This window comes from Balaenoptera acutorostrata, chromosome 3, assembly GCF_949987535.1.
Source record: "Balaenoptera acutorostrata chromosome 3, mBalAcu1.1, whole genome shotgun sequence".
In the NCBI taxonomy this organism is placed as follows: Eukaryota; Metazoa; Chordata; class Mammalia; order Artiodactyla; family Balaenopteridae; genus Balaenoptera; species Balaenoptera acutorostrata.
This window is the reverse complement of record NC_080066.1, coordinates 71,057,839-71,072,058: the sequence shown is the minus strand read 5'-3', so window position 1 is coordinate 71,072,058 and position 14,220 is coordinate 71,057,839. Positions and strand designations below refer to the sequence as shown.

The following is a 14,220-nucleotide window of genomic DNA, read 5'->3' as shown; positions in this document are numbered from 1 at the left end:
TATCCGGGTAGCTCCTAAGTCCAATGACAAATATGCTTAGAAGAGACAGACCGAGGAGACACACAGAAGAGGAGAAAGCAATGTGACCATGGAGGCAGAGACTGGAGTGATGTGGCCACAAGTCAAGGAATGGCAACAGCCACCAACAGCTGGAAGAGGAAAAGAACAGATTCTCCCCTAGAGCCTCGCGAGGAAGCACGGTCCTGCCAGATTTCAGACTTCTGGTCTCAAGAGCTGTGAAAGAGTAAATTTCTGTTTTGCCAATTTTGTGGTAATTTGTTGAGGCAGCCCTAGGAACATAATACAACAATATATGAATAAATGGATGTAATTAATTCAAACAATACAGGATTATGTAAAGTAAAAAGGGTGATAGTCTCTTACATGCCACACAAATCCCTCTGTGTTCCCCATGAGTAGTAACTGTTTGGTAATAACCCTTCTAGGCCTTTTACTATGCATGTCACACACACACACACACAGACACACAGACACACACACACACAATCACACACAGACACACACACGCAGAGACATATGCACATAAATATAATTATATGTCTTTTTTTTAAAATAAATGATAGCATGGTATTCTGCTAATTGCTCTTTTTAAAATTCAATATTTCTGGGAGATATTTGCATGTCTGTACATAAAGATCTGCCTTATGCTTCAAAATGACTGCAGTATATTCTATGAACATAGCCTATGTCATTGTTTTCAATGATTCCAAACTTAGTAACAATATTACAATGATAAATCAAAGCTGACTCTCTTCACTTGGCTACAACTGAACTTATTTCCCCCCTTTTCAATCTACACATTAAATATATATATATATATAGAGAGAGAGAGAGAGAGAGAGAGTGTGTGTGTGTGAGAGAGAGAAAGAGAGAGATATTAGTACTGTTCACCAAATATTTCTGGCTATCTTCTGCCCTTGGAATTGGGTGTGACCAAGTGACTTGCTTTGGCTAGTGATATGTGAGAAGTCACTAGTGTCATTTCCAACTGGAATCTTTAAGAGTGTGTCCACAATTTGTCTCATTCTTCTTCCCCTGCAGAGCAATTGCAGAAGCACTAAAGCGAGCCTCCATCAGCCTAGGTCTCTTGGTAAGAATGACACAGAGTGGAGGGACAGGGACTTCCCTGGAGGCCCAGTGGTTAGGACTCCATGCTTTCACTGCCGAGGACGTGGGTTCCAACCCTGGTCAGGGAACTAAGATCCCACAAGCTGCATGGTGTGGCCAAAACAAACAAACAAACAAACAAACATTTGACACCCCAGAGTGGAGGGACATATAGTGTGAGCAAGAAATAACCTTTGGGGGCTTCCCTGGTGGCGCAGTGGTTGAGAATCTGCCTGCCAATGCAGGGGACACGGGTTCGAGCCCTGGTCTGGGAACATCCCACATGCCACGGAGCAACTAGGCCTGTGAGCCACAATTACTCAGCCTGCGCGTCTGGAGCCTGTGCTCCGCCACAAGAGAGGCCACGATGGTGAGAGGCCCGCGCACCGCGATGAAGAGTGGCCCCCACTTGCCGCAACTAGAGAAAGCCCTCGCACAGAAATGAAGACCCAACACAGCCATAAAATAAAAAAAAATAATAAATAAATAAATAAGCAAATATGGGGCTTCCCTGGTGGCGCAGTGGTTGAGAATCTGCCTGCCAATGCAGTGGACACGGGTTCGAGCCCTGGTCTGGGAGGATCCCACATGCCGCGGAGCAGCTGGGTCCGTGAGCCACAACTACTGAGCCTGCGCGTCTGGAGCCTGTGCTCCGCAACAAGAGAGGCCGCGATAGTGAGAGGCCCGCGCACCGCGATGAAGAGTGGCCCCCGCTCGCCGCAACTAGAGAAAGCCCTCGCACAGAAACGAAGACCCAACACAGCCAAAACTAAATAAAAATAAAAAAAAAAAAAAAAAAAAAAAAAAAAAAAAAAAAAAGCAAATATGGTTAAGAAAAATATATTTTAAAAAAACAACAACAAAGAAATAACCTTTGTTGTTTTAAATCACTGAGATTTGAGGGTTGTTTATTGCTGCAGCACAACACAGCTAATCATAACTGATTTTACATATATAATATATATGTGATATATATGTTATATATCATATGTACATATATTATTTAAAATATATATACATTTATATGTTTTTATATTCATATACATATATTATATATCCTACCTTTCTAAAACTGGAGAACGCTTAAAACAAGTAGTTTGAAAGAAACATGTGTGGTTTATTACAGCCTGCCCAGTATTAATCAACAATACAATTAACAATACACTTTTTACTTCCCGTTTAGTTATTTATCCTTTTTACATTTTCACTAAGATGATGAACTTAATGCCAGTGGAAATGCAACACCATGCTATCAATATCAGGCATATCACACTGGCCATAAATAAACAAATATGTTGTGTGGATATGTGGGTCCGTGGACTTGCTTTTTTAATCTCTAAATGCCACTATGCTCTGCATCTATTAATGAGGCTGTAGGTTTCAGGTTATTTTCTTTGGTTTAATGTACACTTGAAATAACAGTGCTCTGCAGGCTCAAAGAACAGCCCTTCTCTCTTGCTTCTGGATGGGAGATTGGCAGGTGCTGTTTGCATTGGGGAGTGAGGAAGTGCTTTTCCCTGATCAACAGTGATGCCTCAAGCTGATTAAAGAACGTTGTTTGTAGAACCGGAAGGGGATCAAAATGCCTTCAGTGCTCCAAGTCAGAAAAGACAAGGCCTTGAAGGCTAATATGGTGATTATAACAAGAGCCTTATGGTTTCCATGAAAGATATTGAAGAGCCAAGCCTTTTCTCTCCTGGGTAGAAGAATATTTTTTAATGATATCTCTTAAATTGTCAGATTTAATAGAAAAAAATTAGAAGAAAACCCTCCTGCTTTCCCCCACCCAAACACTGCAATCAGAGAAGTTTCCTTAATCATGCCTCTGACCCCATCACAATTCTATATGGAAGATGGGCAGCAAATACTGGCAGCCTCCCACTTTCCTGGGTTTGATGACGGCAGTCAGCGACACAATGAATGACGCCTCTGATGATGATGACATTTTAAATTTAAAATTCAAATATTCAAAAATGCCAAGGTGACCTATCACCTGTCACACCGGGATTTTAAGAGAGGATCTTAATCTGGGGGATACAGCATCACTCCTCTGTAGCAACTAAGGGGTAAAACAAAAGGAGAGGGCTTCCCTGGTGGTGCAGTGGTTGAGAATCTGCCTGCCAATGCAGGGGACACGGGTTCGAGCCCTGGTCTGGGAACATCCCACATGCCGCGGAGCAACTAGGCCCGTGAGCCACAACTACTGAGCCTGCGCGTCTGGAGCCTGTGCTCCGCAACAAGAGAGGCCGCGACAGTGAGAGGCCCGCGCACCGCGATGAAGAGTGGCCCCCGCTCGCCGCAACTAGAGAAAGCCCACGCACAGAAACGAAGACCCAACACAGCCAAAAATAAATAAATAAATAAAATTTTAAAACAACAACAACAACAACAAAAGGAGATGGTTCTTACCCACCAGATCCCCTAGACACGCTGCCCACTCCAAGTTGATCCTGTGTTAGCAAAAGGGGCTGGACTGTATGCAATGATTCCTCAGTGAATTCTGGGCCCAGCGTAAATCAGTGCTACTTAAAGATTAATAGAACGTGGGTTTGTATTGGTGGAGTTTTCTCCTCCTTAGCTTGAACTAACCAAGGCAGCATTATCTATCATTCATTTACTTTCATATAGCCTCTGGATTATTGGCTTGATTCTCTCTTGTTTTTTAAAAAAAAAGTCATTTATGCTGCTCTCAGATACTTAATAAATACCATCGTTTTAAATACAACTTATTGAGTTCAAATGTTTGTTATAAAGCGTTATTATGGTAGTGTTATGGTCTGAATGTTTGTGTCCCCCCAAAATTCATATGTTGCAATCCTAACCCCCAAAGGTGATAGTATTAGTAGGTGGAGCCTTTGGGAGTTGCTTAAATCATGAGGTGGAACCCTCATGAATGGAATTAGTGCCTTATAAAAGAGGCTCCAGAGAGACCCCTAGCCCCTTCTGTCATATGAGGATTCAATAAGAAATCTGAAACCCAGAAGAGGACCCTCACCCAACTATGTTGCCACCATGATCTCCAACTTCCAGACTCCAGAACTGTGAGAAATAAATTTCTGTTTTTTATAGACTACCCAGTCTGTAGTATTTTGTTATAGCAGCCTGAACAGACTAATACAGGTAGGCAGGATTCTAAGATGGTCTCAGGATTCCTGTGCCCCAGTGTACACACACCTTCCCCAGGTTACTCAGTTAAACACTGATCTAGGTGCTGCTGTGAAGGGATTCTGCAAATGCAATTAAATTCCCAAATCAGTTGACCTTAAAATAGATTATCCTCAGTGGCCCTTAAAGGAACTGGGTTCTCCAGGTGAAAGAGATTTTGAAGTGTGAAAGGGCCTATGGAAGGGCCACATGGCAAGGAACTGTGGGTGGCCTCCTAACATCCAGCCCATCTTTAGAGCCCTGCCTAATATCCAGCAAGAGAAGAGGGGCCAGGGTCCTACAGCTGCAAGGAACTGAATTCTGCCAACAACTACGTGAGCTTGAAAGAATACCCCAAGCTTTAGAAGGGAATCAGCCCAGCTGACACATTGATTTCAGTCTTGTGAGACCCTGAGCCAAGAGCCTAATTCGGCCATGCCCAGGCTTCTGACTCCAGAAACTGAGGTAATGAATGAGTGTTTGAAGCTGCTAAGTTTATGGTAATTGGTTATGCAGCAAAAGAAACCTAATACAAACAGATATAGGCCTTGCTCTGGCCTAAAATGTAAAGAAAGTATAATGTAATTTTAACTTTTGGCCCTCATTCTTCTTCCTTTAGAACAAGATAACAAATGTGTAGTTTAACATGCCTTTTGATTATTAAATAATTAAATTTAAAGTTTAAAATCTAATACTTTGTTTATATTTATCCAAAACCTGGAGGATTTCCTAGAGGTTAGGATTATTAATAAGTACTCCTTATTCTCTTTTCCATTTTTTTTCACAACATTTCTACCGTAATTATTAGGTTTTAGAATTCAAAGTTTATCGTTGTAAGATATAAAATGGAATTCACTTTCCCAAATTCAAACATATGCAGTAACAAAATAGTAAAATAAACAGGAAAACTCCTTGTAATACATTCATCCAACGAAATAACTCTACACCATGACTGGTATTTCACTGGTAATAATAATCCTACAAGATGAATGAAAACAATTTCATCAAATAACACCAATACAAAAAAACTAAAATGACAAATAGTAACGTTCCTATATTTTAATTATAAATGGCTATCCACATAACTGAATTTTCTTTTAGTCTGCTTCAAGACTTAAAGGATTTTCTTTTTCTTTTCTGTATTAATCATTGAAGCTTAGTTTCTAATTAATTTTGGATCATCTGGATCTTTGAGCTCCTTGGATGAAGGTATTGTTTAATGCTAAGGTTATTTGCTGGTTTGTTTTTTGTCTCAAATAATTGGTTGCATTTTAATGGCAACATATGAAAGGCCAAATTTCAACAGCTCAGATACCAGCGCAGAAGGTACTTTAGCTGAAGCACCCTCCCCCAAAACAAAAATCAATGAAACAGCGCCCCTTTGTGGTAGAAGGGCAAAATTATCGGTACGTTAACAGTACAGTAAAAATCTTGCTGAGATACAATTGGTAAGCATAAAATAATTTTCTCTTTTAAAAAATTAGAAAGAGTTAAGCAGAACATTTTAGAGTAGTCATTCTCTAAATGACAAAGTGGATTATGGGGATTCACAGGGTGTTTAGAAAGCCAAAAGGGAGCCATTGTATCTGCTGGGAAAAGTGAAAATCAAGGATTAACAGCCTTTAACACATAGGAAATTAAATTATCCCTAACACAAGTAGCAGAGCAATCTCAGCAGCAGTTTGTCCTCCAATGACTCTTCCACTGAGATGGAGCACAAATGAAAGTAAGCTGATTCTTCAGATAAATGGGATAATGTTAGACATTTACATGACCCTTTAGAGTCATTGACTCGTTAATACTGATTCTCAGCAACATCTGTTTTGCTAGCTGTATTTTATAATTGAAATCACTGAGGCCCAGGGAAGTTAGGAAAGTAGTAGGGTCAATATTTGAAACCCATTGTTTCCAATTCCCTAAACTAAAATAACTGGGTTTATCCAATGGTCCACTACACAGAATGTACCGCATTCTGTACCTGGCCGTTTACCAGCAGAAAGGTGGCATGGCTGGGTCATTACTGCCTGGACTCTGTAACCAAACTCCTTGGGTTCCAAGTCTTGCTTGAGTGTGTGGCCTGGGGCAATTATTCAATCCTCCTGTACTTTGGTCTCCTTGCCTGCAAAATGAAATTGGTAACAGTATTACAGTCAAGGCATCGTTTTGAGGATTAAATGAGAAAACACAGGAAAAGTGCTTAGAGCAGGGCCTGGCACCTAGTAAAAGCTTGAGAAACATTACCGGTAAGTAGTTGATGCTGCATAGATTGACAACCTCTTCAAAAACTTGCAAACTTTGCGTTCTATTTAAAGACTTTTAGGATGCATATCAGATATCAACAATGGTAAATTACTTGGGAGAAGTAGACTCTGCATGCAAGCAGAACTTCGTCTTTACTTGGCGTCCTTCAGAATTGTTGGAATGTGTTGCAACAAGCAGGTTAATAAATAAAGACAGAATATTTCAAAGCCTGCTTCAGTAATCCCCTCTAGCCCTTGGAGCTCACCGTCCAGAATTCCTTTTATATACTTAACCTCCCTGCCCTCTTAGCTCTTTGTAAAGGTGCCCCACCCTCTCTGGGCTAACGCCTGGATGAGTCCTTTTGATTATAATCCAGTGGTTGCTGATGTCTGCACTCCCAGGGCGCCTCTGCAAAAAAGGCAGGCAAACACTACAAACTCCTGCAGCAGAAACACGCTGGTGTTCAGCCTGAAGGAGACTGCAGTCAGGCACCAGGTAAACCGGACCACAGTCAGAGATCTCCACCAGCAAGAGAGCACTACAAGCTGCCACAGCATTATGCTATCTGGGCACCAGGTTGTCCATCTGCGCTCGGATTGACAAGGAAAGGGAAAACTGCAAAGGAAGCAGGCCACCAAGCATCCTTCCCAGTGTGGCACTGAAATTTAGAACTGCTGGAGAATCCTGAAGCAGTTTCATCAGGACTTTTAATATCCAGTGAGGAGTTTTTAAACAAACAGGCAAGTCTTCGACAAGTTCCTTAATCTCCTTTGTAAACTGGGCGTGTATTCGTTAGGGCAACACCAGCTGCTGTAAGAGAAGTTTATTTCTCCCCTGCAAGCGACCCCTGTGGATGCTCCTGGGTAGGCAAGGCAGGGCTGTGCTCCGCACAGTTCTTCAGGGAACTATGAACAGTTCCCTGAAGAACTGCACAGTTGGTGCGAGGGGTTGGTGTGTGTGCTGTCTAACATGCAGGCTTCCAAGAGCCCCTGGGCTTTGGCATCCATTCAGGAACAGGAAAGAGCAATATCCATGGGAGGTTTTTAAGGGTCAGGCCTGGAAAGGTGCCATTCCATTCTGTGGCCACACCTATCTATGTGCAAGGGAGGCTGGGAAATGTGTTTCACCTGTGCCCAGAGGAAAAAAGGACATGGATTTGGTTAACAGAGAGCCAGTCTCTGCCACAAGAAATCACATGTAGACCAGCACTGTAAAAAGAGGTGAGACCAGAGTGGGCCGAGCTGGAGTATTCATAGGTACAAGTGCTGAGGTGATGGTAGAGCCAACTGACTTAGGGCTAAGGGGTCTGAGCTAAGGACAGACAAGGAGTCACCAGTGACTAGTCATGTGACTAGTTCTGGCCAATAGGCAGAAGCAACATGTATCACTTCTGGACTGAGCTTTTAATTGCCAGCGTAGGCTGTCTCGAGGGCTCCCTTCCCTCTGCCAATGAACAGCAAAGAGTGTTCCAGTGAGGACTGGCTCCATCAGCCTGGGCCCTGGAGAAAGAATACAGAATGGATCCTACAGGTACCCACACACCATCTTGTTTTAAGTCACTGGTATTTTTGAAGTTGTATATTACTGCAGCATAACCTAGTTCATTCTGACTGATAGAGAAACATATTTGTATCTACAAACAAATCAACAAAAAGGCATTCTTGACCATTTTAGATCATCAGCCCCAAGAACAAAGGGAGCATGCTTTTGAGAACATAATTTGTACATTATTGCTGCCATGCAAGCAAAAGAAGTGCTTGATGGGCCTTGGATTATTTTAAATACTGATAACATCAACTTCCAACAGAGCCCCAGACATACTCTCTACCTTAAAAGATCATTAGTCCCAATTTAGAGAAAGTTTAAAGTTACGAAATGCTAAAGAGAGATGTTGAGGACATGTAATCAGAAGTAAAAGAAAAATGAAAATGGGAGAGCTTTGGAGGGAATCATGGGCAGCTGTTAGAAGCATTTTTATGTAGGGGTCAAATCCTGTTGCTTGTCTGTCCTCTGGGATCTCTAGAACTGACCTCCTGCACTGTTGGTTGCCTTATGGGCCCTCCTAGTGCTCTGGTCTGTGGACCAGCCCTGTAATGTTCACCTAACTTGTGCAATTCTGTCTCAGATCTCACTCATATTGTCCCACACTGCAGATAACTTGACATTAAAATGCAGTGAGGGGACTTCCCTGGTGGCCCAGTGGTTAAGAATCTGCCTGCCAATGCAGGGGATGCGGGTTCGATCCCTGGACCAGGAAGATACCACATGCCACGGAGCAACTAAGTCCGTGCTCCACAACTACTGAGCCTGCGCTCTAGAGCCCGCGAGCCACAACTACTGAGCCCGTGTGCTGCAATTACTGAAGCCCATGCACCTAGAGCCCAAGCTCCGCAACGAGAAGCCACCGCAATGAGAAGCCCGTGCACTGCAACAAAGAGTAGCCCCCGCTCGCCGCAATCAGAGAAAGCCCCCACGCAGCAACGAAGACCCAACGCAGCCAAAAATAAATAAATTTATACTTTAAAAAATGCAATGAGTGAGGGAACATGACTTTTTAATATGTTCCCCTAGAGTAAGTGATCAAACAGGATACTCTAGTTCTGCTCACTTTAGCATAACAGGAAGCGCCAATGTTCCCAGCCAGCTGGTTGAGCTTCCTTAACTATTGCTCAACAAGTAGACTATAAACTCTTTAGATACAAGAGCTATATTTTATTCATCTGTGAATAGCATGGTAATTAGTGAAGAGACTGTTTTGGATTCAGCCAGATTCTGGCTTGAATATTGATTCCATCATTTAATAACTGTGTAATCTTGGACACTTAACCTCTGTAATCCTGTTTCATCGTCTGTAAAACAGGGATAATAGTGCCTGACTCCATTGACTTGTTGTGGAAATTAAATGTGACACTTCTTTGTAAAGCTCCTGGTGCAGCTCAAAAGTCTTTGTTGAGAGCTTGGAGGAACGGTGGCTTCCATCCAGCCAAGAGTATGATCTCAGAAGAGACTGTGTGTTAGTCTCTATCAAATTGAAAGGAAAATTCCTTTGCCAGAGGCTGTAAATGCCATCATGTTGAGGTTGAATAATGTTTACCTCAAAGGAAGAGATTAGTTTCCATTTTATCTGCACTGTTTGAATTTTTATATGGATTAAAAATACAAGAAATTAAAAATAAATACGGCTTTTTAGAGGGGAAAAAATGTTGGGCTGGCAGGGGTGCTGGCTTGTTTGCTGGCTCTTTTAGCTCTTTCAGTGATAGCAAGAGCAACAAACAGTACATACTAATAATTGTCTATATTAATATGAAACACTAATAATTATCCATATTAATAAGGCAGCCTCATTCCCATATGGACCTGGGGGTAGAAACAAAGTACAATAATCCTTTAGAGTTGCACCAAATCTTCGCAAGACTTTAAACTAGCTTCCATGTACAGACGGTTCCGACTTCCCATGGTTCCACTTACAATTTTTGGACTTTGCCATGGTGTGAAAGTGATACCCACCTGGAATTTTTATCTTTTCCGGTCTAGCGTTACTCTCCCGTGATGCTGAGCAGGGGAGCAAGTGCCAGCTCCCAGACAGCACAGGGTAAACAACCGATACACTTGCAACCATTCTGTTTTTCACTTTCAGTACAGTGTTCAAAAAATTACGAGATACTCAACACTGTCATAAAATAGGCTTTGTGTTAGATGATTCTGCCCAATTGTAGACCAATGTAAGTGTTCTGAGCAGGTTTAAGGTAGGCTGGGTTAAGCTGTGATGTAGGGTAGGTTAGCTGTGTTAAATAAATTTTCAACTTAGATGGGTTTATCAGGACGTAACCCCATCGTTAAGCGGAGGAAGACCTGTTATTATGGTTGTCTCCCTTAAGTCTTTTGCGTGGTTTCCACCCCTCCGAGGCAATTCCACCTCCAGGCAATTGTAGGGAGGGGAGAAACTGAGGCGGGGTTGGGGGGAGACTGTGGGACCGGCTACAGCACCCACACCGCGGGCCTCCTGCTGCTCTCAACCCCGGGACGCGGGCCGTTACAGCGGTTTCGGTGCGGAGCCCGGAGCGCTCAGGCCGCCGCCAGGAGGTCGCACCGACCGGGAGCTCCGCGGAGACCAGGCCGAGGGGGCGGGCCCGAAGCCTCGGCCTCGCCTCCGCCCGCGCCAAGCTGAGCCCGCTGCTTCCCAGCCGTTTGCTCCGGGCGGCCTCGCGGGGCCCGGAGCTCTGACCGGTGAGCGCCGCCAGCATGCTGCAGAAGCGGGAGAAGGTGCTGCTCCTGAGGACCTTCCAGGGCCGGAAGCTGCGGATCGTGCGGGAGCATTACCTGCGGCCCAGCGTGCCCTGCAACAGCCCGCTCTGCCCGCAGCCCGCCGTCTGCCGCAACGGTGAGGGCACGGGATGGAGGCTGGGGAGGGTGGGCAGACGAGGACCGGCGGGAGCGGGGCGGCCCGGGCGGGATCGCCGGGGGGCCGAGACCGGGCAGGCGTCAGGGCGGCGGGGCCGGGGTAGAGCGGCGGCGCGGGGCGCCGGGGTAGAGCGTCGGCCGTGAGGCGGAAGGGCGCGTCCCAGAGGCGGAGCGCGAGGCCGTGGTGGCGCCGAGTCCGAGGCCCCCGGGCCTCCGCCGGCCTCCAGACATCACCTCCGGCCCGGCTGCAGGTCGGGCGCGAGGGGCCGGCGGCTTCCGAGCCGCAGAGAGCTGGGCCACGGCTCCGCTGTCGCTCTACACCGACTCCCGACTGCTCTGCCCGGGAAAACGGAAGGGCCGAGAGGCAGGCGCCCCCGCAGCGCAGAGGCCGGGGTTTGGGGCTTTCCGAGGGGCCTGTGGGCGCTGGAGCGTCCTGCCCCCAGGCTCGCCGCGGTGAAATCCGGAGGACCCGAGCTGTGGGCCCTGCAGTGCGAGCCGGGCGCGCGGAGCTGACGCTCTGCCGCTCCTCGTTGTACATTTCTTTGCTTTGCTCCCTGCCAGCCCCGAGGCCTCAGACATTTATCCAGTGGAGAGTCCTCTTGACTGTAGGATTTGTGGATCATCTGGGCCCTCATTGTACAGGAAGGTCATGGGGAAATTGGATTTGGGTCGGCTGCCCACTACACCTTCCTCCACTTGATTTCTAGGCTCCTGGGTTGGCCAACTTAACGATGGAGGTTACTGGTTCTCTTCCCTATGGTGGGAGAGGAGCGTGGTGGTTCTTTTCAGGGAATATTTGGGATCCTCAGCTTACGGTTAAGGTGAACATTTCAATTACAGCTTGACTAACCAGCTCCGAGACGCGGGCTCGGTGGAAATGCCACCACCGCCCCTGCTTGCACTGGCATCTTTTTAGTCAATTCAGTCTTTTTGGCCCTTGGAGACTTTTGAACACGTTCACAAGCTTGAGACACAACCGACTTGAAACGGCTGGGCTTAAACAAGTGGTTAACATGTGTACTTGGGGAGCCCTATTGGAATGTGAGTGTAGGTCAATGGGTTAACAATATATAGTTAAGTTGTGCTGAGGATTTGCTTGTTTTTGTGTTTTTTTTTAAAAATCCATCATCTTCTACACTACTGGCAACACCATAAACCACGTTGAGCTTTTATTATCACAGCTTCAGAAAAATGAAGGTGCTGAATTTGCCTGAACTTTGGGCCTCTACCAAAGTAGATTTGTCTTGTCTTTTAAAAACTTCACAGTGTAGTTAAGATTGGAAGTTGTCCTGCACACTGGGGCACCGTGACATTGAAATCATATTAAACTAAGTTTGCAAACGTTGTCTAATCTCTTCTGTTTTGAATTATGCTTCAGATGGGAAACTCTTGTCTAGTGACGTGACTCATTACATGATCCCAGATTGGAAAGTCGTTCAAGATTACCTCGAGATCCTTGAGTTTCCTGAATTGAAGGGAATTATTTTCATGCAAACGGCTTGTCAAGCTGTGCAGCATCAGAGAGGCCGGAGGTATCTGTTTTGCATTATTTATTTATTTATGGTGTGGATTTTTTTTTCCCCCCTTAGAAAAGGTTCCTTGTTGGAGAGAAAGGGGAGGAATTCATTATTTTCGTCGGAAAGGACTTTTGGAGCTAATTTGGCATTCTCTTTGCCAGTGAGGAATGCAGTAACATTATTTTATATTTCTGCTTCAACACCTGGCCAAAAGATCTGACTGTAGATCAATAAACTGCAGTGTCCCAGGATGTGGGTATTTAAGATTCTTGGCTTTTGGTTTGCATTTTTATAGTAGCAGAGCTATTGCCTATATCAAGTTGAAGACTGCATGTTATTTAATCTTCTTATTTATAGATATATTGTTTCAGAAACTTACATTTTTTCCCCTTGGGAAAAAGAAAGTATTTTAAAATTTGAGGCTCCTTTATTGTGGAGGCAAATTGTACTTGTGGTGATTTATTCAATGAAACCAGAATTAACTTGTTTTATTTTTAGATTACTAGTATAACCACCAACCATAAGAATTATATTTGCTAAACAAAGAATTTCTGATTGAAATCAGTCTAAAATGCTTGCCTTGTACCTAAATGAAGAACAGTTGTTCGCCTTTTAAACAAATACTCTATAAATGGTTTTGCTTCCTTTACATTGGGAAAAGTTTTGTGATTTGAACTTGAAGACTGTATGGAAACAGCATATTAGAATTATATACCCGACCTCTTAACAGCAAAAGTTAAGCAGAAATTATGTGTTTATTCTTTTTCAAATGTTGTGGTTTCTTCAGACCTTGGTAGTAAAAGATGAAGTGTGCTTATTTGTATATGAAAATGATAAGTTGTCCTTATTATATGCTCAGTTCAAAAAAATATGCATTAACTAGGTTGTGTGCAGGTTTTTCAGATAGAATATTTTTATATGAGCTTGAAGTTGATTTTGTTCAGACACAAAGATATAGATGTTTATACACATCCAGGTTTAAATGCTGCTCCAGGTGTCGTATTTCAATTTCTGCTACTAAAATCAATTTGTTGTTATCATGTGGGTTGCTAACACACTGCCAAGCCTTTTCAACTTTTGTTTTCTAAAATATTTTTAATATTAAGGATTGTTTTAAAAACCAATTCCTGGGACATTCAAAAGCAAAGAATTAGAATTTAAATGTCTTTTTTCCTGAACATTTCAAAAGTAGTTAACTTGATGAAAAACGATTGGTTTTCCTTTGCTTTACCGTGTCTCTGTATGCACTAAATGTGAAGACAAAAGCTGAGGAGTTATGGAACAGGCCCACAGGATAATACTCTGGTTTTGCCATTGGTGAGCACTTTTTGAGTTCCTAGTTCCAGGCCTTCTGGAGTACAAAAAGAGGTCTTGTTCCCTCTCTCAACAAACTTGTTGTCTTGTTGGGATTAAATGCAAGAAGCAAGAAGGTAACTATGGGGGCTTCCCTGGTGGCGCAGTGGTTGAGAATATGCCTGCTAATGCAGGGGACGCGGGTTCGAGCCCTGGTCTGGGAAGATCCCACATGCCGTGGAGCAACTAGGCCCGTGAGCCACAACTACTGAACCTGCGCGTCTGGAGCCTGTGCTCCGCAACAAGAGAGGCCACGATATTGAGAGGCCTGCGCACCGTGATGAAGAGTGGCCCCCACTTGCCGCAACTAGAGAAAGCCCTAGCACAGAAATGAAGACCCAACATAGCAATCAATCAATCAATAAATAAATAAATCTTAAAAAAAAAAGAAGGTAATTATGACATCCTTAGGCACATGTAAGATAATTTAATGTGG

The 14,220-nt window shown here is 44.0% G+C and overlaps 2 protein-coding genes across 19 annotated transcripts in view; one reads left to right on the top strand and one right to left on the bottom strand.

Annotated features, from left to right (window-relative positions):
- MEGF11 (multiple EGF like domains 11) overlaps positions 1–10,994 on the bottom strand; it is a 415,557-nt gene extending 404,563 nt beyond the window's left edge. For 9 of the 13 annotated variants that reach the window (XR_009007618.1, XM_057543623.1, XM_057543628.1 and 6 more), the window contains exons 1-2: positions 10,834–10,991; positions 6,251–6,391 (exon numbers count right to left, since the gene is read on the bottom strand). The gene's annotated coding sequence lies outside the window, so the exon portion shown is untranslated. Of the gene's footprint in view, positions 1–6,250; positions 6,392–10,833 lie in introns of all 13 variants that reach the window. The other 4 variants (XM_057543621.1, XM_057543627.1, XM_057543622.1 and 1 more) reach the window with 3 other exon arrangements.
- DIS3L (DIS3 like exosome 3'-5' exoribonuclease) overlaps positions 10,606–14,220 on the top strand; it is a 34,730-nt gene continuing 31,115 nt past the window's right edge. The window contains exons 1-2 of one of the 6 annotated variants that reach the window (XM_007166058.3): positions 10,606–10,894; positions 12,293–12,446. In XM_007166058.3, the coding sequence (XP_007166120.2) occupies positions 10,756–10,894; positions 12,293–12,446 (293 nt within the window). In that variant the 5' untranslated portion in view covers positions 10,606–10,755. Of the gene's footprint in view, positions 10,895–11,084; positions 11,166–11,340; positions 11,520–11,541; positions 11,652–11,765; positions 11,956–12,292; positions 12,447–14,220 lie in introns of those variants that run through there. The other 5 variants (XM_007166057.3, XM_057543635.1, XM_007166059.3 and 2 more) reach the window with 5 other exon arrangements.